Source organism: Artibeus jamaicensis, unplaced genomic scaffold, assembly GCF_021234435.1.
Source record: "Artibeus jamaicensis isolate MK-2021 breed Jamaican fruit bat unplaced genomic scaffold, CSHL_Jam_final contig_787, whole genome shotgun sequence".
Taxonomy (NCBI): Eukaryota; Metazoa; Chordata; class Mammalia; order Chiroptera; family Phyllostomidae; genus Artibeus; species Artibeus jamaicensis.
Window position 1 is genome coordinate 5477661 of NW_026521972.1, and position 26308 is coordinate 5503968.

A 26308-nucleotide genomic window follows, 5' to 3' on the forward strand; every position below is an offset into this window, starting at 1 on the left:
ATAGAGGGAAGACAGATGTGAAGAGACACGGGGAAAAGGTGGCCATCTACAAGCCAAAGAGAGAGACATGGAATAGGTCCTCGCCTAAAAGGAACCAATCCTGCTGATACCTGGACTTTGGACCTCCAGCATCCAAAACTGTAAGACATTAAATGCCTGTTCTTCGGGCCCCCTGAGTTAGTGGTACTTTGTTTTGTTATGGCAGCCCTAGAAAAATATTACAAAAAGATATGCCTGAACTGGAAAGAAGGAACAGTCATGTGATAAACATAAAATGGCTGTGCCTGATTTGTTAAAAAGTCTCCAGTTAAACAGTATATAATGCTCTAAGTGTGCCTCATCTTAAGAAAAGGACTCATGGACATGGGCAACTGTGTGGTGATTGCAGGAGGCAGGCGGGTGGGTACGAGGGGACTAAATGGTAATGGAAGACAAACAATAAAAAGTTTAAAATAAGAAATTTTTAAACAAGGTATTATAAGTTAAAAAAATAGAATCACTAAGCATAGAACAAAATCTGCATTTGGAAGGAAACTTAACTGTGTTCAGCATTACTTGTAACTATCTGTACTTTCCTGTTCGGCTACTATCCCTTATCTCTTCTCCCCTTACTACCAAAGCTCCTCACAATCACCTCTTCTCACCGTGCCTGCCTCCTTTCTTCTCAATCTCTCCTGAACCCACTGTAAGCTGGGTTTTGCCTCTACCCCTCCATAAAAAAAATGGTTTTTTCAAGTTCGTTGTTGACCCCATATCACAAAACCCACGCATCAGTACTCAATATTCCTCTTACTAGAGCTAAGTGAAGAATAGACTCAGCACTTCACTCTCTTGTCCTTCGACACTGTCTTCATTGGCCTCTGGGACAGTTCTCCACCAGCTCTCCCAACTCTCCAGATGTGCCCCAGCACTTGGTCCTTGATCTCTTCTTCCCCTGTCTAAAATCACTCCCTAGGAACTCTGGCCAAGTGGCTCAGTTGGTTGGAACATTGTCCCATGCACCAAAAAGGTTACAGGTACAATCTCCAGTCAGGACATGTATAAGAGTCACCAATAGATATTTTTCTCTCATAGCGATGTTTCTCTCTCTCCTCTCAATCAGTAGACATATCCTCAAGTGAGGGTTAAAAAAACAAAGAAAAATAAAATCACTCCCTAGGAGATCTTTGTAAAGCCTTTCATCTCTTTCAAAATATATAAAAACATACTTTGTGTACTCATATTATACAATTGCTTCTACCACTCCACCCCTAAAATTTTCATCTAAACTGCCATAATGCATCACCCAGATTACTGTAATAACCTAACTCATCTGTTTTCCCCCATATCTCCAGCATCTATTTTCCACCTAGCAGCCACATTAATCTTTTTACATATGAATCATATCATGTTCCTTCTGTGCTCAAAACTCTCCATGGCTCTCTCACCTCACTCAGAATAAAAGTCAAAGTCTTTAACATGACCTAAAACACACATATGATCTGCCACACCCCATTCAACTGTGACCTCTATGTGTGCATATCCCCATTATTCACTCCACTCCAAACATGGTGGGTCACTCTTGCTTGAACATACCAAATGTATGCTGATCTCCAGGCCTTTTCTCTTGCTATTCTATGTGCCTGGAAGCTCTGTCCCCAGATGGCTACTCGGCTTGATCCCTCCCCTCACTCGGGCACCACTGAAATTCCATACTATCAAAAGTCCTCGTTTGACCTGTTAGATAGGCTCGTCCTCTGTCCCCTCGCCTCCCTTATTCTTCTTCTTAAATTTATCATGACCTGTCATGTATTTGGATAATGTCTATAGTCTATCCTTTTATAAACTCTATAAGAGCAGTAACTCTCTGTTTTTGTTCACTGATGTATTCCTAGTACTTACACCAGGGGCAAACACAAAAGCAAGGCTGAATAAATATTTGTTGACAGAATAAATAAACATCACATGACCTGGCACAGAGTAGGTGTGAAATAAATGGCACTTTAAAAATAACATTTAGATAAATGATTCAAACCTTGGCTGTACACTGGGATCTGTTTCTTAGACGCCGCCTTCAGAGATTCCTAAATCTGAAATAAATTATTGGCCTATGACTCTAATGTGGAACCAGACTGACAACCACTACATTAGATTATAATAAGCTCCTTAAAGAAAAGGGTTTTTTTCATCTTTGTACCTCTGGCACAGTGGTTGGCAAAGAGATTAATAGTGTTAATTAAATGAATGAATCAGGAGAAATGGCCATTTAGTCTTTGCTTGTATACTTTATTCATAAACTAACTAGTTTATAAAGCGAGCCTTGTCCATTGCTATACATCTTTAAAGGTTACTGTTCTTCATTAATCTGAGGCAAGGTCTTCCTCACTATAAAGTCCACCCATTGATCCCAGGTCTGCAGTCTGAAGTCTACCTGAAGTCCACTCTCTAAAAGTAGCCTTTCATACATTTAAAAACAATCATAATGAGCTCTTTGCTTGGGCTTCTTCTGTAGTCAGGACAAGTAAAAGCAAACGTAGGAAGTGTTTGCTCCATACTCATTCTGCCTGGGCAGGGGGTATCTCCACCCCCTGCAAATTCAGCAGATAAGAACAGAATCTAGGTCTTGAATGATAATTAGAAGTTAGCTGTACCCAGAAGAAATAGAGGAAATGGCTTTTCAGATTAGGCCTTGAGCAAAGCATGCAAGCATGGTAGTCTAAGATAATCTCTGATCATTTAAAATTGTGATTAGATTGCTGAGTAAGAAATCAGGGTAAAATTGGAAGGGAGTAAAGGGCATAAAGAGGAAGCTAAAAAAGGTCACCTGGGACCACATGATAAAAAACGTTGCATATCTTGTTAAAATGACTTATTTTATGACTGACTAGATTCACACAGAGTCTAGAAACGAGAAGAAAGAGGACTAACAATATCAAGTAAACCACTAATAGCCAATCAAACATGAAAGCATGAAGGAAAACTTCTTCAAATGGAGAGAGAGATAATAAATTTGGTTTGGGGGTGTATTTAATTTGAAGTAACCCATTCTACTAGAGGTGCCTTTCAAGGAGCCATAAATGTGTTTTTGGAACTTGATGGAGAATCGGGCATTGGAGTTTAGCTTTGAGTCATTTAAACACAGATTGTAAATAAGATAAGCAATCAGACAGAAAATGTTAACAATGGTTCTCTAGACTGGGGTTACAGGTGATTTTCATCCTTTTTACTTGTTCGAACTATTTAAATCGTTTATAATAAATGTGTATTATTTCTATTTACATAAATATAGAAAATAATAAAGAAAATATAGCTGAAAATCAAAGATGACAGGAATGATGCAAAGAGAAAATCAAAAGCAAGAATTTAGAATAACCAACATTTACAAAGAAGTAACAGAAGAGCAGTTAAAGATATAAGATTCAGTGATAGTGGATTTCAGTGCCTCAGAAAGAACAGAGGAGCAGCCTGGAAACAGAGCTAATGCTACAGAAAAGTGGGCCGGGATGAGGATAAAAGCAGCACTGGTCCTTAGGAGGTGGTTACTAACCATAAGAGGAGATCTGGGAAAATGATTGGGATGAAAGACAGACTACAGTGAGTTTAAAAGAGAGTGGAAAATTAAGAAATAAAGGTAAAAAGTCTGGTTTCGAAGACAAAACGTCATCATTGAAAAAGAAGTTCAGGTTAAGGACTGCCTTTATCTGTGTCCATCACAGAGAATGTAGAACTCGGTGCCATGAATTCAAGCATAACACATTCATTCTCCTTGTCCTGCTAAAGTCCTCACCTACTGCTGCAGAAGAAATAAACCTAAATGTGACATGTCAGCCTATCTCACAATCATAGTTCCCATCAGTACCTTTGTATTTCTGGAGGGAAAAAAAACATAACAGTGTCTAAAATTTGCAGAACCACTAGTAGTCTAAAAGAGTTCTTAACTTGTTCTAAATGCAAACATGTTAGTCAACCAAATTTCCATCACCTCCCATGAAAAAGAAAAAAAAATACAACCAAACCTAGGTATCTTGCTGAATTTATGTTTATAGAAATATGATTCCAACTAATGATGCACATATTTAATTGTTCTTCCAAATGAACACAAAGACTGCTCTCACTATCCAGAGAGTACACAAATGCTATCACTATAAACCAAAAAAGTCCTCACGTTAGCCTGTGACTAAGGGGTGAGAGATCTGCCCTTCTCACCTGCACTCTGAGAGACAGGCGTTCGTTCATTGATAATGAGAAGATCTCCCCTGGCTGGTGTGGCTCAGCGGATTGAGTGTTAGCCTGAGAAACAAAGAGTCACTGGTTGGATTCGCAGTCAGGGCACATACCTGGGTTGTGGGCCAGGTCCCCAGTAGGGGACGCGCAAGAGGCAACAACACATTGATGTTCCTCTTCCCTTCTTTCTTCCTCCCTTTGTCTTTCTCTAAAACTAAATAAAATATTTTTTGAAAAAGGAGGAGACCTACAGTAGGCAGGCAAATGGAAGTTGTTCCCACAAGCAGCATATCTAACTGACTAAGGGAATGATTAGCTCATCAAAAAATCAAGATTTATCTGAAATAGCACCAAATACTGAATGAAACACAAAACTAAATTACCTCCCAGAATATCTCAGAATGCTGCAAGTCCCTTTTACATTTACATTTTAGGCTGCTGCTGCTGCTGCTGAACTTCATAAGCAACCTATTTGGAGAACTTACTAATGAGTTCTTGGTATTCCTAGATTACATTATCATATTGGAGTTAAGAATATCAAGTATAGGATTAGAACTATATCATCTTAAAAATAGATAAGCATATGTGGTATAGCCATACAATGGAATGCTACTCAGCAATAAAAGGGAACAAACTACTGATTGTCCCACAGTGTAAATCAATCTCAAAATCACTATGCTAACTGAAAAAAGCCAGCCGCCCACCCCCCAAAAGAGTACAAGTCATGATTCCATCTGTATATAAAATTTTAGAAAGTGCAATTGAATCTATAGTGAGAGAAGACAGATCCGTGACTGCCTGGGCACAGGGTGAAGGAAGGGTTGGACTACAACAGGAAGCAAGAAACTTTCAGGGATATTGGAAAGGACTGTCTTGTTTCATGGGTGTATACAATATGTTAAAACTAACCAACTTGTATACCTCAAATAAAAAAATGCCATCAGATGAGGGTATCAAAACATTTTAAATAAATAATAAAATAATGGTGGTAAAATGATAGAACTACAGGACATCAACTTGTATTCAGTACTGTCGTTTGTATACCACGCTGTTTTTTCAGTACAGGGTTTGGCCTTTAATTTTGAAGTTTTACAGGCTTCTGGTTTAAGATGTCATCAGACTAGCACCCCTCACACCCGCTTACCTCTTCGTCTCTTCCTTTATTCCCAGATTTGTACAGGTAAAAATGCAGGCAGAATATGCCCTAGGTTAGGTTCCTGGCATGTGCCTCTTACCATGGAGAAACACAGACAGCTCTGCTTTTTTAAAATTCTAAAACAAATTCTTCTTCTAAGAAATTCTCCTAATCGAGATCTAGTAAAGAGAGGGAGATGCCCCCCGGCTGATTGGCATAGCATGGGAAGAAAGTTTGCCAGACGACAGAAACTTGACTAGGCACTCTGCAGATACCACATCCTCAAGAGAAGGGGACCAATAAGGGGCCATCCGTGTATACATGTGTGCGTAAAATAGAGCAGTACAAAGAGGCCTCCTTGTAAAAACACGTGGAACACTAACATCGACCTTGGAGGAGATGATAGGTTCCTGGAACACATAAGAAAGGAGTTACTATCTTGAGAAAAAGGAATAATTTTAAAATGATGGACAGGAGAAAAAAATGATAAGTAGCTGCTGGCTGAACTTAATAAGATTTAATGCATAGCCTCTTAGAAGCAGTGGTAGAGAGCTGTCAGTAGAGAACAGTTCTGTGCTTGCTGAGTGTGAGGCTGTGGGGTGCAGTGGAAAGTGAGGTCTCTTGAGACAAATATATCCTGGCCTGTGGCTCACTAGCTTTATCATCTTTTGCAAGTTATTAATTGCCTTAGAGCTTCAGTTTCCTCAACTCTAAAAGCAGAGGTATGGATTGCTGTAAGAATTGCTATTAATATAAGTAAAGTGTTTTATGCATTTAATTACACAATAAATGATACCAGTTATCAAGAAAATCAAAGAATTAATAAGACCACTCTGGAAGAAACTAGATATAAAATTAATTTCCAAAACCAATGGCTTTTCAACATACCAGGGAAAGCTCAATTAAAAGATAAAATGGGGGAGCAAGGGGCGGGGGAGGCTGGGATGGGAAAAATAGACAAAAAACTGTATTTAAAAAATAACTAAATAAAATTAATTTTAAAAAAAGATAAAATGGTAAGGGGAAACTGTTGCAGAAAATAGTAACAAAAAATACTTAGTAATACAAAAAACTGTACAAGTGAGAAATACAGATGCTTCAACACTGAAGCAGACTACGTCTTCAGATGTGAAGATGATGCCTAAAGATGAATTTTTTCCAAATAAATAAAGAGATTTAACAGAATCCAGGAGAAAATTTCCTGTGACATTTTTTTTTTAACTTTTCTAAAGTTGAACTGGAAGACTAAATGGAATAAGAAGAGCTGAGAAATCTTGGAATGAAAGAAAACAAGTATCATGTAAAATCATATTATAAAACTGTGCAATTTTGGTACTAATCATAGCTTAGAAAGTGGCCCCAAAATAAATCAAATCAATATTTGTGTGCATCTATTATGTGTTACATATATGTAATGTGTGTAATGTTATATGTTACATATACATATATCATGTGTGGTATATAGTTATATTGTGCACTGTGTGTATACATACATTATATATTGTGTATGATGCATGTGTATATTACATGTACATATCTAATATATGCTGTATATTAGACATGAAACAATAGACTATATCTCATATATACTATATATCATTTTCTATGCCATATATACTATGTATATATGGCAGAGAAAACAAATCAGTGGAGAAAGGATGAGTTATGGATTGTTCAAAACACTATTTTTGAAAACTGGCTATTCGGAAAATGCAAGGTAAGGTCAAAGGCTTACCTTACATCAAGCACTGAATAACACCTTAGATTAATCAAAATGTGGGAGTAAGTTCACAGCATATTGTTAAATGCCAAAAAAGCAGATTACCAAACTGTACCTAAGTAATGCTCCCATTTTATATATCCATATATATCCATACTTGTACATCCATAATGAAGTACATGCAGAGATATTTGATGTATGTGACAGAGGCGGTTTACCCTGATAGTTAAAACTGGGGACTCAGGGGCAGCAGCTGGACTCACAGTTCCTTCACCATCTGGAAGTATTAGGACCAAGCTCAGTAGAGTCTGCGGATGGGTTAACACATGAAATGCCTTACAATTATACCTAAGCTATTGTTCTTTTTATTCACTATTCCTACGAATGAAGGCAAAGATGTTGAGTGCTGTGCTCACTTGGTGGGATCATGGTTGTTCTTACTGCTTCACATTTCTAGAATGCACACCTTTTGCTTTCAATTTTAAAAAGGTACAATGTAAGATCTGAAACCATAAAAAAATTAGAGAAAAGGATGTTAATATTTATCTGCTCTTTAGATAGGGAAGCACTTCCTTGGCATACCCAAATCCATTTTGTTTATGCATCTACTGTTATTTTGGTTCATGTTATTTCCCAATATGCGTTATTGATATGCCCAAGAATTATAAATAGAAGTCTGAGTTAAACTTACATTTCCAATAGCCAAGTTTTTCCACTCTCATTTTAGAGTGTTAGATTAAACACCAAAGGGCTATGTTTTATGTTTACATGGTAGAAATCTTAAAATACAGTGCCAAGGATAATAGATTAAGAATGTATCTTAAGCCCTGGCTGGTGTAGCTCAGTGGATTGAGTGCGGGCCTGGGAATCACACAATTGTGGTTCAATTCCCAGTCAGGGCACATGCCTAGGTTGCAGGCCTGTTCCCAGCAGTGGACTCATGAGAGGCAACCATACATTGATATTTCTCTCCTTCTCTCCTTCCCTTCCTCTCTAAAGATAAATAAATAAAATATTTTTTAAAAAAAGAGTGTATCTTAAAACTAAAGCAACAAAGATAAAGATTTATCTTCTCACCTGTTATAGCAGGAATGCACATGCACACACGTGCACACACACACACACACACACACTGAACAGCCTCTTAAATCCACCCTAGTAATACAGAGTGCAGTAAGCCAGAACCCATGGTGCCCAACAGATATGACCCAGGCCAGCAGTTTGCCCAAAACAGAAACCCTATGATTCAGCATTCAGAGAAGCAGCACATGACTCTACAGATATAAAACACCTTGGATGAACTAAATTCTACATTCTTCTATTGCCCACAATCCTAACCTTATTCTCTAAATGAGTGTTATACCAATGACTCTCACATATGACTACACCGAATGTATTCGAAGCTCACTATCATGCCCCCCTTAAGTCTTTTCTGAGCTAAACATCTGTATTCATTTGATCATTCTTCAATTATTCTAATATACTTTTCCAATAATTCATCTTCCTAATTCACACCTCAAGCCAATATCTCCGTTTCAATGTCCATCTTCAAATACTGCACCTAAGTTAATGACCTAAGTTTAATGTCTACGTTCTATGAGCCAAGCACTCTGCTCATATTAATAGAGCCTAAGACATCACCTCGCCCCATCATTGCTTTTAGTAGCCCCATTTCGTCTGTGACTTCAAAAGTACTTTTAAGCAAGATTTCCTCATCCTGGGGTTAAATATCTAAATTTCAGAACCAAAAAGGACAGTCTATATTTAAAACAATTACTTTTGCCTATTATCTAGCCTTTGAACATCATTTGGATCTCAACTCTGCTTTCCATCTCATTAGGCATCTTGCCCAGCTTTCTGACTTTACAGAATTTGATTGAGCCTTCTCGAACCAAAGCATTGATTAAAACAGTAACAGGACAGAGATTAGATACTAAGACCAAAGGTATTACCATGGAGACCTTCCTTCAGTTCAGCACCAATTCTTTAAATTAATAACATGAGTGTATGTGTGTTCAAATAGCCAATAACCTGCCTAGTTATATACACCATAACTCAACATATACTTCTGCATCTTGTCCACAAAGACAAGGCATTTCAAATGCCTTACTGAACATCATGAATCACATGTCTGTGTCATACTCCAGAATGACTGGAAACCTACCCTTCAACCCTCAGCCGGTGTCTGTGCTGTCACTCTCCCTGCTGTGCCCGTTCAGTTTCATCCTCAATCACTTCTTGCTCTGCTTGTTTCTTAAATGCTGGTGTTTCCCTGAGCCCTCTCCTCAATACACTACTCTTGCTGTGAGCTCAGAGCCTCAGTGACTTCATCAACACCAATGGCTTCAATTACCTTTTATGTGCTCATAGCCCCCAAGTTGCCTTGGTTACACTCCCATACATCCAACTGTCTCCAGGAGAGTGCTGTCTGGATGTCCCTTGGGCACTATAAACTTAGGATGCCAATAATGAACTCATCCTCTTTCTTCCAGCCACCTCTTCCTCCTCCTCCTAAATTTTCAATCTCAGTGAAAGGCAGAACATCTACCCAGTAGTTCAGGGTAAAAAATCCAGAAGTCATTGTAGACTGAAATTTATCATTCAGCTGTCAAATCCATCTTCTAACCTTCCCCACCATTCAGGCATTTGCTTAGCTCTTTATTTTTCTCCCCAACAAAGAGGAAAGAGTCTCCTAACTGATCCTGCTGCACCCAATATGATCCCCCCTTTCATCTTCCTCCACTCACTAACAGAATAATGTCTCTAATCTGGTATCAGTGGCTCCCCAAAGCTTTCCTACAATACTCTCAATCTCGGCCTTCTTCATCATCTAGTCATCTCTTGCTACTCCTACCCATGTGCCTTTACTCTAGCCCTTGAGGTTGACATATGACTTAATTTGTAGGCAGTTATACAACCTATTTTCTTTCACTGATGTATGCTGGCCGCTGTGCATCCAATAAAGCACTTCTAGGAATATTTCAAAACCCAGCTCAAAAAGCACTTTCTTTGAGACCTAGGCTCAATTAGTCTGATTTAATTGGCCTTTCTCTTTGCTTCTATATAACCCTGCATATAACTCCAACATAGCACTTAACCTATCTGCACTAAAATCATGGACTTATTATTCATTTTCCTATAAGAGAAATACATGATATGAACTCATTAAATGCTAGATGAATAAATAAACATACATATGAATGGCCACAGAAAAAGAAGTGACCAGTAATGAATTAAGTAGGACTGTCTTGAAATTTCAAAAAACATATTGTTAGAACAAGAACTGTCAATCCAAGCCTAAGAATTCTTGCTTGCTTTGCAGTTGCTTCAGTATTTTTCTCAGCCAAACACATAAAAGACTTGATATAGGGTAGGGATTTAATAAACTACTACGTACCACATATCAGTTTTTTTTAATTAAAAATTTTTCCTTTTTTGATATGCTAAGAAAAGTAATTCCATATATATTATTATGGCCTAATTAATTTTTTTCTCTGGATATTGTCTCAAAACATGTAAACAGGAAAAAATCTATGGAAACATATTCTCAGTGTGTATATGTTATCCATACTATGTGAAGAGCTCCTATATATGAAGAAAACAGTAAGTGAAAACACCTAAACAGAAAATTTTGTGAAAAGTGAAATATGAAAAGTTAAGTGACATAAAAAATACTGACCCTCTGTAGTCATTAAAGAAATGTAAATGATACTAATGAGACAGCATTTTCCACCATCAACATAGTAACAACTTATTATTATTTTCAGTGTAGGCCAGGAGATGTAAGGTTGAGAGCTGTCCACAGAGATGGTATTTAAAGCCAAGAGATAGGACAACAGCACCATGAATGTGAAGATGACAGAAAAGATTAGAGCCAAGGAGTAAGGCCTGGAATGCCCCATGTAAAGAAGTCAGGGAGATGATGAAGAACTAACTGGCAAAGACTGAGAAGGATCACAGTGGTCTAAGAAAAAGATTGTGACAGTGTGGTAGGCTTGAAGCCAAGTGGAAAGTTCCAGTGGTGATGGGCAATCAACTGGATCCAGTGTTTCTAATCAGGCAGGTAAAGATGAGGAATGACAGCTGGATTCCACGTAGAAAAGAGCATTTTCATTGCAGGTGAAGAAAATGGCTCTTAACTCAACACTGGCATACATTCAAATGATGCTATATTTTGCAATGTATGAAATATTAAAATATTTTATAAATTTTACAAAAGTTTTTGTGAAGAAATATTAATATCATTGGGAAGTGCTTACAAGAGAGGAAAAATTGTAAGTTCTACATACAAGATGAACTCATGTTTGGTTTTCAAAAAGGAAAAAATATATATATAGGTAGCAAATGTGCTAAAACATTAATATTGAATATTACTAAGTAGAAGAATGAGAGCTGATTTTTTATACTTTATTTTCTAAAAGTTTCAAAATGTGCAACTTCCATAATTAGAAAATACTTTATAAAATCTTTTTTTGAATTCTTGTTTCTTCATATTTTTCTGTTTGGTCATTTTTTTGGAGGGAAATGAAGGGGGGAATAGGACAACTGTAATGGCATAATCAATAAAATATATTTTAAAAATATTTTTATAAGTAAACAAATTTTCCTATCCACCTCCCAGTCATTTCACACTTCAATCCATACCCTCAGAAACACTGCCCTTAATTTATGCAAGAATAATAAGTAATAACTGGCAGTGCATTGAAATTTACAAAGTATTTTCAAATGCATCAGCTTGATACTCACAGCAACTCCAATGTGCATAAGCAGACATTGAAAGACTCAAAGAGGTTGATCTGCTCAAGGTCACACAAACCAGTGGCAGGGCTCAGATTTGAATACGTGCTTTGATTATCTTCAATGCTACTTCCACTACAACAAGATGTTCTGCAGTTGCAGCAAAATGTAAACAACCCTCCTTCCCCATAAGTAATAAACATCAGAAAACATTTACCAAGAAGGCTTATGCTATCATTATCACCATGTTTTTACCATTTTATCATGACCCCTTTCTTTAAAAAAGTTTTACTGAGAGAGAGAGAGAGAGATGTGAGAAACACCAATAGGCTGCCTCCTGCAAGCACCCCAACCAGGGACTGAGTCCACAGCCTGGGCACGTGCCCTGATGGGAAACTGAACTGGCAACCTCTCAGTTAAGGGACGACACTCCAACCAACTGAGACATGCTGGCTAGAACCCATTACCTCTTAATATTAGTACGTTTTTCTATTCTATTGTCTATCTCAGAGAGAGGTGTTTAATCTCCATGCTTGGCTCTTCTTTCAGGATAACAGTATTCTGAAATACTCTTTCAGAAAAGGGATAACAATAGTTATTGTTAACAGAAAGGGATAACAAGGTTCTGCGTCATGTCCTGCCCCGAGCATCTTGTCGAGGGTCTGGAGTATGGACGATAACTGGGAAATGCTTGCTGGTGCATTTCATGGTAATGAGAGAAGCTCACACTCCGTTTGGTGTATTTCAGTAGTTTCTAGGGTACCCTGCAGAAGCAGGAAGTAAGCAAGGGTTACAGCTGAAGGAATTTTAGCAATGAAACAGGTCCCTGGATTTTGACAACTAAACTGTGTTCCTCATTTTCTATCCATATCTCCAACTTCAGGGTACACCATAATCCCTAGAGAGCTGGTTATAACGCAGGTCTTTGGGTCTCAACCCCTGGGTTTCTGACTTAGCAGAGTGTGTCAGGACCCAAGAATTTGTATCTCTAACAAGGTAATGTTGACACTGCTAGTCCTAGGGTCACACTTTGAGAATCACTGACCTAGAGGAAAGAGCCTATAAAAGTGAAGCTTTGAAAAAGTAATAAATGGTATCTTGAACTCCAGAGCTGTAAACTGAGCTGACAATAAACTTCAATATGGTCTGCTCACTGTGTTTTTATGCCGGAGTCTTTAATCTGGTACTATTGAGTGAATATATCAATTAGGATTAAATGCCTTATAAAGATCAATCCCTTTTTATAATTGAAAAAGTAGAAGCCAACCACTCTTCTCTACAGTATTTTTAAGGTAGTGATCCATGCTCCCAGAGAGGAGGACCTACATCTTATTCATTTTTAAAGCCCCTCATGTGCCTTAAACAAAGATATTGAATCACTTTTGCTGAATAAGATGATGAAATTCCTGCCCTCACTGAGAAGATCATGCACTTCAGGTGTGCACGTTTAGTAGGTGGCACCTTTGTGTGACTTAGATAATGGTGCCCCCGCTGCACCTGTGCCAGGGGGGCTGGCTGGGCACACTGAGCAATGGATGGATTCTAATGTTTATGGGCCCCCATAGCTTGGTTTTCTTGTGCAGAGCACAATGCTCACCTTTGGTTTTCAAAAAGGAAAAAATATATATATAGGTAGCAAATGTGCTAAAATATTAATATTGAATATTACTAAGTAGAAGAATGAGAGCTGATTTTTTATACTTTATTTTCTAAAAGTTTCAAAATGTGCAACTTCCATAATTAGAAAATACTTTATAAAATCTTTTTTTGAATTCTTGTTTCTTCATATTTTTCTGTTTGGTCATTTTTTTTGGAGGGGAATGAAGGGGGCAAATAGGACAACTGTAATTGCATAATCAATAAAATATATTTTAAAATATTTTTATAAGTAAACAAATTTTCCTATCCACCTCCCAGTCATTTCACACTTCAATCCATACCCTCAGAAACACTGCCCTTAATTTATGCAAGAATAATAAGTAATAACTGGCAGTGCATTAAATTTACAAAGTATTTTCAAATGCATCAGCTTGATCCTCACGGCAACTTCAATGTGCATAAGGCTTGTCCTGTGTGCACAGGACATCTGTGAGATAGTCTCTGTATGCCCAAAAGCAAACAACGGGCTGAGACCAGAATCCAGAGAAGAGAAAATTGGTTAGTCTGTAATACTCCAGGAAGGGTTTTGGGAGGGTCCAGAATGGATATAAGCCAGGAGGCTTCCTCTCTCAGAGATGGGCTATCACCACCACCTATGACTTCCAACCAAGAAACTCCTGCTCATGCTTTGGGTCTTAGCTTAAACATCTTTTCCTCAGGATCGCCACCCCCACCCCTCACCCTGGAATAGAAAAGCTATGCACTCCCACTGCACAGTCATTTTGTGTCATAGCACTTATGGCAAATGTAACTGCACGGCATATGACATTGTATTGATTCTGCTCCCAGGAGATTATAAAGCTCAATGTGGGCAGGGGCCATATGTTTTGTTCATCATTTTACTTCTACTATGTACCATAAGTACACAATAAACATGGTTTAATGTTAAAATATTAGATGTAACTTAGATTAGGAAAGACAAAAAGGACAAGAATTATCCATGGTTTCCTCAGGTGGAAGCAAAAGGCAACCAAAATTTGACTGGTGTTTTCTGACCATAAAGAATTGTAAGCTCCAAGACACTGCTGAGGAATTTACTATGATAGGAAAACGTGCCACTCTACACTATGCTCTGTTATTTCTAGCCCTTGTGCTAAAATATGACACTTCCAGGTCTGTCAACTCTTGGTTTTACATTGTAAATATTGATGGTGTGAATACTTGCTCACATTTGCCTCAAACATGAGAAATGGTTCTGAGCATAAAAACTTGAAATGGAAAATTCACATCCACAGGCAGAGCAGGCAAGATTAATTTTGTTAACTTCTTGAAAACAGAAACAGAAATGGAGTTCTAACTCCTTCAGCAACAGTGTGGCTTTAGAATCTCGGACACCCTCACTCCTGGCCCATGACCTTCAGAGACTTCCTGCAAATAGGATATTTCTCGATTCTTCCCACCGAAGCCTGAAACACAGTAAGGCCATGTACACATCCTCTGATTTAGGTGGACTTGGAAGACCCAATTTCTTAGCAAATCTAGGAAGGCTAGAGAATGCAAGTCTATTCTATCACCACTGCCTCACCTCCAGTTAATATGCAACCCACCTCCAACACACCACAGGGCCGCTCGGGCATGGAGCACCAGTGCATTGACTGTCAAGTTCAATTTTCCCTTTCGGTCCTCAACTGATTTGAATTTCTTTAGGCAATTGAAATGGCAACCACCCCTTTCTTCTTCAAAGGTGTTTCTCCCTTTCTTTATAACTCTGTACTGTCCCATTTCCCTTATACTAGCCATTATTCACATGTCTTTGAGGACTCCTCCATTTCCGGCCCCCATAATATTGGTAAAACCCAAGTCCTAACTTTGGTCCTCTTTGCTCTCACCTCCTGAATGATCTCACCCAGTCTAGCAGTTTCAACCATGCTTTTCATTCAAGTGCTTCCCACATCTTCACACCAAACCAGACCATGCCCCTGAACAAGAGGGCCTGAGCCCCAACTGCCTACTGAACAAGCCTCTGCAAGTGAGCCTCGCCAGAAGCAAATTCCTCCTCTCCTCTTCCTCACATTCCTCCCCAAGGAGGTTAGAGGCACCATCCTCTACTCAGGCCAGAACCTTTCATCCCTCACTCTCCACATCCATTTACTCTCAGCTCTGTCTAACATCTTGCCCTCTTTTCCATCTTCATTGCTACTCGTCATCCTTTCGCTGAACTATTACAATTGCTCCTAGCAATTTTACTTCCCACCCCTCTAACAAGGCCTCTATATTGTTGCCAAATTAAAGCATATTTTATTCTAATTTTTAAAATCCTTCTATTTCTCCCCCATCACCTAGCAAATGAAGGCCAGCTTCCTAGCATTATATACGGTCCCTTATATTCAGGCTTCTGTCTTCTTCTCAGACTCCTTTCTCATTAAGCTCCTGACAGCACATTGTACTCCAGTTATAACAAATTGCAATGTTGTTTTGTCTTTCTGCCCTTTTTCAATGTGCTCTCCACCAGAAAGGTCCTCTCCCCAAACTAGCCCATACTCACAACTGACCTTTGTCTGCTTGGCAAATTCCTACTCATCTTTCAGGTCTCACTCACTTCTTTCACAGGACTTTTTCTGATGCTCCCCACTAGATATGACTGCCCCTTTCTTCTCTCATGACCCCAAACCACTTCATTGTAATTGTTTGTTTACATTGTCTGTCTGTTCCCTACCCAATTAAATTTTCTTTTTTTAATTTGTAATTTCACACCAGCTGACATTTCACCTGGCACAAAGTATAAGCTCAATAAATGTGTGTAGTAAACACTGTTGCCAAAAACTCTTCATTCAATCAAGATTCAGAGAGACCAGTGGGATCACATTATGTAGGATTTTATAGCAATGAACTAAGACTCGAGTTATTTTGTGATTCAATTTTCTAGATTTAAATAATGCACACAGAACCCACTTGGTTCTGTTCTTTTTACTCTCTTGCACTTTACCTTCTAATGCCTTACTCCACTCCAAATTCCCTGTTGGCCTATATCATTTTTTCCTCAGGCAGCTGCTTTAAGTCCTACTACTCAGAGTCAAAAATTCCATTCCATTCAGTGCTGGGATCAGCCATCCTCTGGCCCTCTGAAGTCTCTCACTGGACCCTCCCTGAAATATCAGGATCTAGGTCTACTCATCTAGCAATAATCAAGTATCAAGTTTATATATTTTTTCTTTAATTTATATTAATCTTATCTCACCCACACAATAAAAATAAGCAGGTCAGTCTTTATTACTATCATTTTACAAATGAAAAACAAACACTAAGAAACCCTAATGATACTTAACCTTTAAAAGCCATCCATCTTTTTAAAAGCCTGAAGAATATGAATTCTGTACTTTCTGATGTCCAGCCATCATATTAATTTTTCTTTAAACACCATCTACCAAAGTCGCACCCTATTGCTGTCCTTGAACTGCTGGCACCAGATTGACTTTTGTTTGTCTCCCAAACGACAGCCTTCCTGTGCTGGCTGGTGCATTTATCCTGCTGATCTCACCTGGCTGAGCACTCCAAAGTCATCATTTTTCTCCCCTTTCCAATCCCATAATCCAATGACTGTGACAAAGGAAGTTGCATCTTACAAATTTTACCCCAGAGTCCAATCCTCTGCAAAAATCTAAGTGAAACTTTACCCATAACCCAGTTGTCTCCTTGAAAGGTATTTTTTCTGAACGCAGGCAATCATAACTAGATTACTCCCAGGCCAATTTTCTGTGCTTCTCATCCTTTTCCTTTCATTGCTTTTCTCTAAAACCAGGCAAGGAAAATGAGAGTCTATATAACTTCGTTAGCCATGACCACTTTTCTAAAAACACTGATACGCGAAGAGAGGCTCAAACTACCCCTCGAAGAGGGGGTGGGGGGGTGGGGGGGGATGAGGTTTAGAATTACCTGCAGGTTTTTCCATAGTCCACTTCACCATTCTCATATTGTTTACTTGGCTTTATTTCTCAGCCTCAAACCCCCTCACTTTAACTGTTCTCACTCTCCCTGCAACCACATGGTACACTGTGGCATTCACCTCCTTTTCTGTTACTAAAGAGTGGAAAGGGATAAACAGGCAGGAGTGGCAACAAAACAGTTACTTTCACTGTCTTTGTTCACATTTCCACTGCTGTATCTTAGAGTACAGGTGGCAAATACAAGGCCCACAGGCCAAATCCCTCCACTTTGTTTTATCCAGCCCAACACCTTGTTTCTACTCGCCGAGCTCCTTGCCCCTAGATAAGGGGTAGTTACATTTACACAGTCCTAGAACTACATTTGGCTCTTTGAAGGCAACCACGAGTCCGATGTGGCCCCTGGTGAAAATGAGTTTGACACCCCTGTCTTAGAGGAAGTCCTTTTCTACACATAAGCAGAAGTAGACCCTCAACCTCAAAGCCTAAAAAGCACCTGCCCTCCTCACTTTTCTCCAAAACAATGATCAATCCTATAAATTAGCTCAACTGGTTAGAACAAATGCCAAGAAGCAGATTCAGCCCCCGAGAGGTTACTTGGCCTCTCCTAGTTCCTAAGGAACCTCTAATCCCAGTCAGTCACCTTACAGCTGTTTGTCAGTCATGAGGAAGAACATAAATGGATCTGTGCAACATCATTTTTAAAAACACAACCAACCCCACACAGACTTAGTAGAATCCTCCTATTTATTTAATTTATTCCCATTTTCAGAGGGAAATTCAAACTTGAGACCTCAAGGGATTGAGTCCCATGCTACTTCTACATGGACACAGCCTTCTTGAACCTTTTGTCATCTCTCTGCCGGTAATTGCAAGATTTCTGTATTAGGTTGCAGACCTTATTCCATTCTTTCTAGGTGTACATGTGTAGATAAGCATGTGTACAGGATCAGCCTACTTGTGGTGACCAAAAGTACCACCCCCGCTACCCACCACTGGCTGACTTTCACTAACTTCATGTGGATTCTTCATTAGTAAGAATTTGCCCTGACTGGTGTGGCTCAGTGGATTGACTGCTGGCCTATGAACTGAAAGGTCACTGGTTCAATTCCCAGTCAGGGCACATGCCTGGGCTGCCAGCCAGTTCCCCAGTGTGAGGTGCACAAAAGACAATTACACATCAGTGTTTCTCTCCTTCTCTTTCTCCTTCCCTTTCCCACTCTTTAAAACTAAATAAATAAAACTTTAAAAAAATAATTAAGATTCAAGAAGCTTAAGATTTTTCACTTTAGAAAAGAAATATGTTCTGCATCTTGGGGCGCAGGGCTGAAGGCAGCGTTTCAAGACTGTCTTACTGCCACTCTCTCATCTGAGGAAATCCACACAGCAGCATTCTGCAGAAACCTGGAAGAATGGATTATTCCCAGGTGACAGGTACAGTTGAAAAATACAGATCAGACAACTCATTATACTAATAAACTCAAAAATTAAACACAGCTGTTTCTTGAGATCTTGCCCTGACTGCCCCAGTTTCAACGCTACGGTGTGCTCACAAACATGCCTTTGATATCTTCTCCGTTTCAGTCTGTTCTGGGACTTGAACAATGGCAGAGGAAGATGGAATCTGTGGATGACAAGCGATGTCTAGAATGCAGATATTCTATAATTCAAGCCTGGGTAACACTCAAAAGTGACAGCATCATACGCAAAGAAACAGGGAACTGGCCTTTCTTCCCAGAGGGACTATCAGCTAAACTACTTCTGCTGCACAAATGAAAATGACCCATCACCCTGATTCCTAAGCAATCTTTCTAAAAACGGTATCCACTCCTCATATCCTCCGCGACATAATCACTCAAAGTAGGTCAGAAATGTTGCTTCCTTCCTCTCATTGATTTTCATTAAGAGGATGCACTTTCTGGAACACTAAAGGGAAAGATAAATACCCAATACAAGTACCAAGACACCCCTGTAAATTTTTGGCACACCAAGTCCAGTTACCCTAAAAGCACGAGAAAAATCTCATCACCCATAATTTATTCTTTTTGGCTGTATATCAACAATATATCAAGCAATAAAATATATAGTGGCAGTGCTTCAGCCAGGTGATGACTACCTCCTAAAGGAACATACACATTCTGTCTTTTTTGATTTTCTAGATCACCAACGCGCCTCTTTCCCAAGTACACACTCCTTTTTTCTTCCTAATGCAAATCCATTATTTTGCCAGAAGGATGCCAAATGACACCACATAGTGGCTTAGCAACCCCCCTGGGCCTTATCAGGAAGCTGAGTGCAAGGGAGTCAGAAGAAGGGGTTCGTAGAGACCTGGGAGTAGAAGGAGGAGGAGGAGGAGGAAGAGGAGGAGGGGAAGAGCGGGAAGCCCTTCGGTGGCAGTATCTGGCTCTCTGATAGAGCCGTAAAGAGACCAGTCTCCAAATCCCAGTGGCAGGGCTTCCCTAGCCTCCTCGTCTGGCTGAAATCTCCCTCAGTCCCAGGTCCTCAAGGCTGACACTCCAAAGAGGGCACAGCAAAGTCCTTCAGAGCTCTCAAAACGCAGGAGTGCGAATAGAAAAGCATCACCCAAAAGACAGTAAAGCCACACACCCCCAGTGGGCCAGCTTCCCTGGTCGGGCAACTTCATGCCATGAACAAACGAAAACTACTGACCTCCCGGAAGGAAAGAGGCCACAGCAGACAGCAATAAACATGCACCACCCAACCCCGTCTTACACTCCCTCCTCCCCCTCCCCCGCTAACTCCAGGTGAAGGACCAGGTGCGGCTCACCTCCTGACAAGGAGGAAGCGGGCGGCTGGAGGAGGGCAGGTCCCCAGCCCAGGCCGCCTGGCAGCCGGCGAGCACCCAGCAGCAAAGCCAGGCGAAGCTCCAGGACCGCGAGAGCCCGCTGCGGGGAGCCCCCGGCGGCCGCCCTCGACCCCTCCGACACGCCGGCCCGGGGACGCGGGGCAGCATCTCCGTCCCGCTAAGGTCGGCGGGCCGGCGGAAAGGCGGCTTCCCGGGGTGAGACGCGCTCCGCTCGCCACTCGCTCGCCCCCTGCCCGGTGGCTCGCTGACAGCTCAGCAGCGCTCGCGGCCAGGGCAGCGGGCGCCGGTGCTCCCGTCACGCCGGAGGGAGGGACCGCGGGGCGCGGCGCGGGGGCGGGACACGGGGCGGGGACGCGGGATCCAGGGAGCAGGTGGCGCGGGCTGCGGCCCAGCCCAGCGCGTCCTAAGGGGCTGAGCAGCCGCCTGGGACGGGAACCTCATTACGCTACAGGGGACGAGAGAGGCCGGGGTCTCCGGTAGTGTCTCTGATCCCCAGTCCCCAAGGCCCACCAGGAGGGGCGCTCCAGGGACGAGCCAGAGTAAAACACAGGACGGCAAGACATTGTTTTCCGGCGGATCTTCACAATCTCTCTACTTCCCGCATCTCACACAAACAGATGCACCCTAGAAACATCCCTTCGTAAGAATCCAAACTAGGTAGCCTCAGATCGAATTTGTAGGTGATTAGGGCTTGCATGAAATGGCGAGGAAGAAAGGGGAATGAAATATATATATGCAGTTCGTGGCTCAGTTTTCTCACCTAGCGGATGAAAACCATAACCATACCTCACCCATAGGGTTGTTGTGAGGATTAAATAAATTGATGTATGTAAAGCACTTGAAGAGTGCCTGGCAAGCAGACGTAGTATGTGTTGGTAGTTGTATTAGCATAATTACTGCTGCTGTTGAGGTTATTTTATGGGGATAACATGTGCGACCTTAGGCAAGCAAGCCCTTTTGTTTGTGGAGGAAGCAGTTTCTTCGAATGTATAATGACCGGGGTGGTCTTCATTTTTTCTTTCATCCAAAACCATACTGACCTGCTTGGTGGGCATCAAGTGGTAAATAAGATGGGCATAATGATGCCTTGTCAGTGTTGAGGATCCGAAGCGTCCCTTCTCCGTCTAAAATTCTGTGAATGGCTGTCATCCTGTTGGTCAAAAGGGACACTCAAATTTCTCATAATTGAGTCCCTGGAGAAATCTAACTCCACAGGCTCAGTATAAGTTGCCTTGAATTTGTCTGTGGCACTAGCTCTAATGTCTTTTTAATAAACATTTCCACGTGAAACATGAAAGTTTTGTAAATTTTTTTATTGATTGATTTGACAGAGAGAGACATCTTCTTGTTGTTCCACTTATTTCCACTTATGTATGTGTTTGTTGGTTGTTTCTTGTATGTGCCCTGACCTGGGATGAGACCACAGCCTCAGGGTATCATGTTGACGCTCTAATCTATTGAGTTAGCCCTCCAGGGCCTGTGAAGGTTTTACTCTTTCTCTCTCATGTGTATTCTGAGGATAACAGTAATGCTCATCTATTATAAACATTTTGGAGAACATTCAAGACTATCAGGAAGAATATAAAAATTAGAGATCCCACTGTCCAGAGATGACACTATTAATGATATTATAATCTTGAGAAATTTCCTTCTTGGTCTTTTATATGACTGTGTACTGAAAATCTGGGATTGCAATTTGCAACCTGCTTTTATTTTTTTCTTTAAAATCAGATTACAAATTGTAATTCCCTTCAACAGGAATTCCTTCCACAGGAATATTTTTCCAATTCATTAAAGTCTCTGACAAAACAGTTTTAACAACTGTATAACATATTCTGTTTGGATATACGTAATTTACTATTGGATATTAGGCATTGTTTCCCAAGTATTCAAAGTTATAAATAATCCTAGAATGAATGCCCTTGGTACATATTCTGTGTATTAAAGTTTTTGATGAATACTGCATAAATTCCCTCCGAAAATTTTATATCAGTTGTGATCAACAATTTATGGTACTATCTCACGGCATTCTAGATTATAATATTTCACACATTTGCCATTGGGGTAGAAGGAAATGTTATCTTATTAGTGGTTTTAAATATATTTTTATAATTTGTAACATGGAATAATTTTTCATACACATTTACTGACTGTATGTTCTCTTCTCTGGTCAGTGTGTGTGAATTTTCCACTGACACTCTGTGGCCATTTTTCTATTGACGTTCCATTTTTTTATCAATTTGTTAACAATCTTTATCAATTTTCTTTATTATACCTTTATTTACCATTTATGTCACAAATACTTTTCTCAACTTGTAGTCTTCTTTTTAATTTTGTTTCTGATGAGCTCTCTTTGCAGAAGATTGACATTTTCATGTACTCAAATATAGCAACATTTCTTTTTGTGATTTCTTCCTTCGTTTTATGCTTAGAACCTGTCCTTCCACAAGATCATATGAATGCCTATCTCCTCATTTCATTATTTTCTTTATATTTTTTATCCTTTAATCCATCTAGGATTTGAGACAAATTATATTATTATTACTTTTTCATCTAAATGAGTCCTAACAGCATAGCTAATGGGTTGAAAACAGTTTCTTTTCTTGTAAAAATAAAGGTCATCCTAGACAATATACCTAGGTTAAACAACAATTAGAGGTTTTCCCAAGTGGGACAATTTGCCACTGTCAGTAAATCATTTTCTCATAAGAGTCTTACTGAGAAAAAACATCTTGACCTTAGGTAATTAAAACCATCAAACAGACTTACAGAGCAAAGAAAACATACCAAAAAACTGCACGATTCTTTTGTACTTGTTTTTTAACCTAACAGCAGACTGTTCAAATGGCTTGTCATTACCTGATCAATAACTTTACCCTTAAAAGTCTAATTTTTCAAAAAAGCACCTAGATTAAAAAATTTTTAAATTCCCGATGGAATTGGAGTTGCGGGTCTACCCTGAAGGTTTAAAAAGTGGGAAGTCACCAAGTGGTCCTGGACTTTCCACTTTATTTTATGCAGAATGTCCCTGAAAATTAAATCGCACCTTGTTAACAATCAGCAAAAGCTGTAGCTGTATGCAAATGATGTTAAACACATAGATTTGCTTTATTTTTCAACTGAAATCAGACTATGGTATAAATAACTCCAATTTTCTACAGGTTGTCTGAACACACAAAGGCGAGGAAAAAAATCTGAATGACTTCAAAAGCAGATTTCTTAAATCAGTTTTTAACAGTCAAAATGAAAAAAATTAGATACAGAAAACACTTTATATAAATTAGCAAAGAGATAACTTTGACAAATGTATGTTGTTGGTTTTATACCCAAGAGAACACATATTCTGGAGAGCAATTTAATATATACTAAGAGCCTTTAATATTATTATGCCGTAATGCAGTAATTTTTACTTCCAGGACTCCAATTTAAGTAATAAATAAGGAGGGCAAATTTCGGTACAAGAATCACCCAGCCCCAACCCCTCTGACAGCTGTCAGTCTGATCTCTGTGAGTCTGTGTTGACTTTGCTAGTTTCTTTAGTTCATTAGATTCCACATACAAGAGGCATTTGTCTTTCTGTGACTGGCTTATTTCCCTTACCATCATACTCTCGAGGTCCACCCATGCTGTGGCAAAAGGCAAGATTTTTTCTTTTTTATGGCCAAGTAGTATTCCGTTGTGTAAATGTATCACAGACTTTTTTTTTTTTTTAATCCTTACAAGGACTTTTTTTTCATTGCTTTTAGAAAAAGGGATAGGGGAAGAGAAGGAGAGAAACATTGATGTGAGAAAGAAGCATCACTTCTCTGCCTCCCATATGTACCCGGACCCAGGATCATTTGCGCCCAGACTGGGATCTAACCCACAAGCTTTCAGTTACAGGACAACCCTCCAACAACTAACCCACACAGGCCAGGAAAGATCTTTTTTTTCTTTTTTAATGCCCCAGATACAGTTTTATTTTGGACATGAACTCTTTAGAAAGCATTCACTCCACCATTTTAGATCTTCATCTTCTAGGGCTACAAGTCCTAGAAGATGGGATAGAGAACAACCAAGAATGTCTGTGGGAGAGTCTTGTTGTTATGCCAGTCATCGGATTCACGGATTCTTGAGAAACCTTCTAGGGCTGGTCTCCAGGCACACTTAATAAACGGCGCATCCATCTTTCACATGGCCCCCACTGATGGGCACTTGGGATGCTTCCAAATCTTGGCTACTGTAACTAAGACTGCAATGAACATAGGGGTGCATATATTCTTTTGAATTGTTTCTTTAGATATATTCCCAGAAGTGGATTCACTGGTTCTGTCATTAGGCAGATTTATTTTTAAGTTTTTTAGGAAATTCCATGCTGTTTTCCAAAGTGTGTGCACCAATCTGCACTCCCACCAACAGTGCATAGGGTCAGCAGTAATAATCTTTTCATGGTGGTATACCAATGTTTATCCTTTCATTTTTACAGATATTTCTCATTTTTCTATGATCATATATTATTATAGTCACTGTGAATTACTTTAAAAGTTTCTATCTTTTGATATCAATCAATTCCTACCTGAAGAACTCATCAAAAATGCATAGAAGAACATAAGGACAAAAATGTTCATCAGTATTTTTGGTAAGAGAAAATAAATGAACCTAAATATCTAATAATAGGGAAACAGTTAAGTGAATAATGATATTCACTAGTATATTATTCCAACACAAAAAAATGTTTTATGAAAAGTATGTGACAGAGAAAAATTCTTATGAAGTTGCTGTCATTTAAGTCAGTAAAATCATGATACAAAATATATACACAATGGAGGCATTCGATATAGTAAAAGTATAAAACATGGACAGAAGGATAAGAACCAACTTCAGAACAGAAATTGCCTAAAGTCAAAGAAAGGATCCTAGGATGGGAATGAGTATAAAAGAGACTTCACTTGCACCTCTTGTACTTCATTACTGAAAGGGAAGAAGGATGAAAGGGAGGGAGGAAAGAAGAAAAGAAAGAGCCAAAGAAAACATGACAAAACGTAGCATTGGAAGCCTGGGGTAGGAATTACTACACCACCCAACACTTACTGATCTATTATAATAACTAGCACTTACTTCTTTAGTACTCGTTAGATACTAGTACTGCTTTCAAAGCGTTACAAGCACTTCCTCATTTAACCTAAAACAACTCTATGAGGTAGGTACTCTTATTATTCCCATTTTGCAGGTGAGAAAATAAGAGCCTAGCTTGCTCAGCAAGTTGCAGTACAGGGTTCATAATACAGAGGCAGTCCTATGCTAGGGTTCATTCACCTGGGAAGTTAGTTTTATTACTCTCTGTACTTTTTAAAATATATATTTTATTTATTTGTCTTTTAGAGGGGAAGGGAAGGAGAGAGGGAGAGAAATATCAATGCATGGTTGCCTCTCTTGGGTCCCCCACAGGGAACTGGCCCACAACCCAGGCATATGCCCTGACTGGGAATCGAACCGCCATCTCTTGGTTCACAGGCCCGAGCTCAATCCAGTGAGCTACACCAGCCAGGGCTGTACTTTTCTATTTTTTGAAATAAATGGCTTAACTTGTTACACGGAGCAGGATTTTAACTAAGTTTTTAAAATCTATACTAAAGATAGACCAAATGATTAATAATGGTGTTTTCTGAAAAATATGATATGAGTGATTTTTTCATTTTTTAATATTTTTCCACATTTCCAAATGTTTTACAGAATAAGAATATATATATATATATATATATATATATATATATATATATATATTCAATTTTTAAAACAAGTAATCTGGGGGCATATTAAAAGGAATATGATTGCCCTGGCTGGTGTAACTCAGTGGATTGAGCACGGGCCTGCGAACCACACGATTGTGGTTCGATTCCCAGTCAGGGCATATGCCTGGGTTGTGGGCCAGTTCCCAGCAGGGGACTCACGAGAGGCAACCATACATTGATATTTCTCTCCTTCTCTTCCTCTCTAAAAAAGATAAATAAATAAAATCTTTTTTAAAAAAGAATATGATACTTAAGCTATTATATTATATATATTTTCTATACATCTATTTATTCACCATATTTTAAATAACTTGTAGGGGGAAAAGAATGGGGACTTGGGAAGAATAAATGAAAAGAATTTTTAAAGAAAAAGAA

General features: G+C 39.4%; 1 protein-coding gene across 1 annotated transcript in view; it reads right to left on the bottom strand.

Annotated features, from left to right (window-relative positions):
- The window catches only part of ELAPOR2 (endosome-lysosome associated apoptosis and autophagy regulator family member 2), a 188037-nt gene extending 167592 nt beyond the window's left edge, over window positions 1-20445 (bottom strand). Inside the window, exon 1 of the mRNA XM_053672815.1 lies at window positions 20124-20445. Within this exon, the coding sequence (XP_053528790.1) occupies window positions 20124-20309 (186 nt within the window). The 5' untranslated portion in view covers window positions 20310-20445. The remainder of the gene's footprint in view (window positions 1-20123) is intronic.
- Between the last annotated feature and the right edge of the window lie 5863 nt (window positions 20446-26308).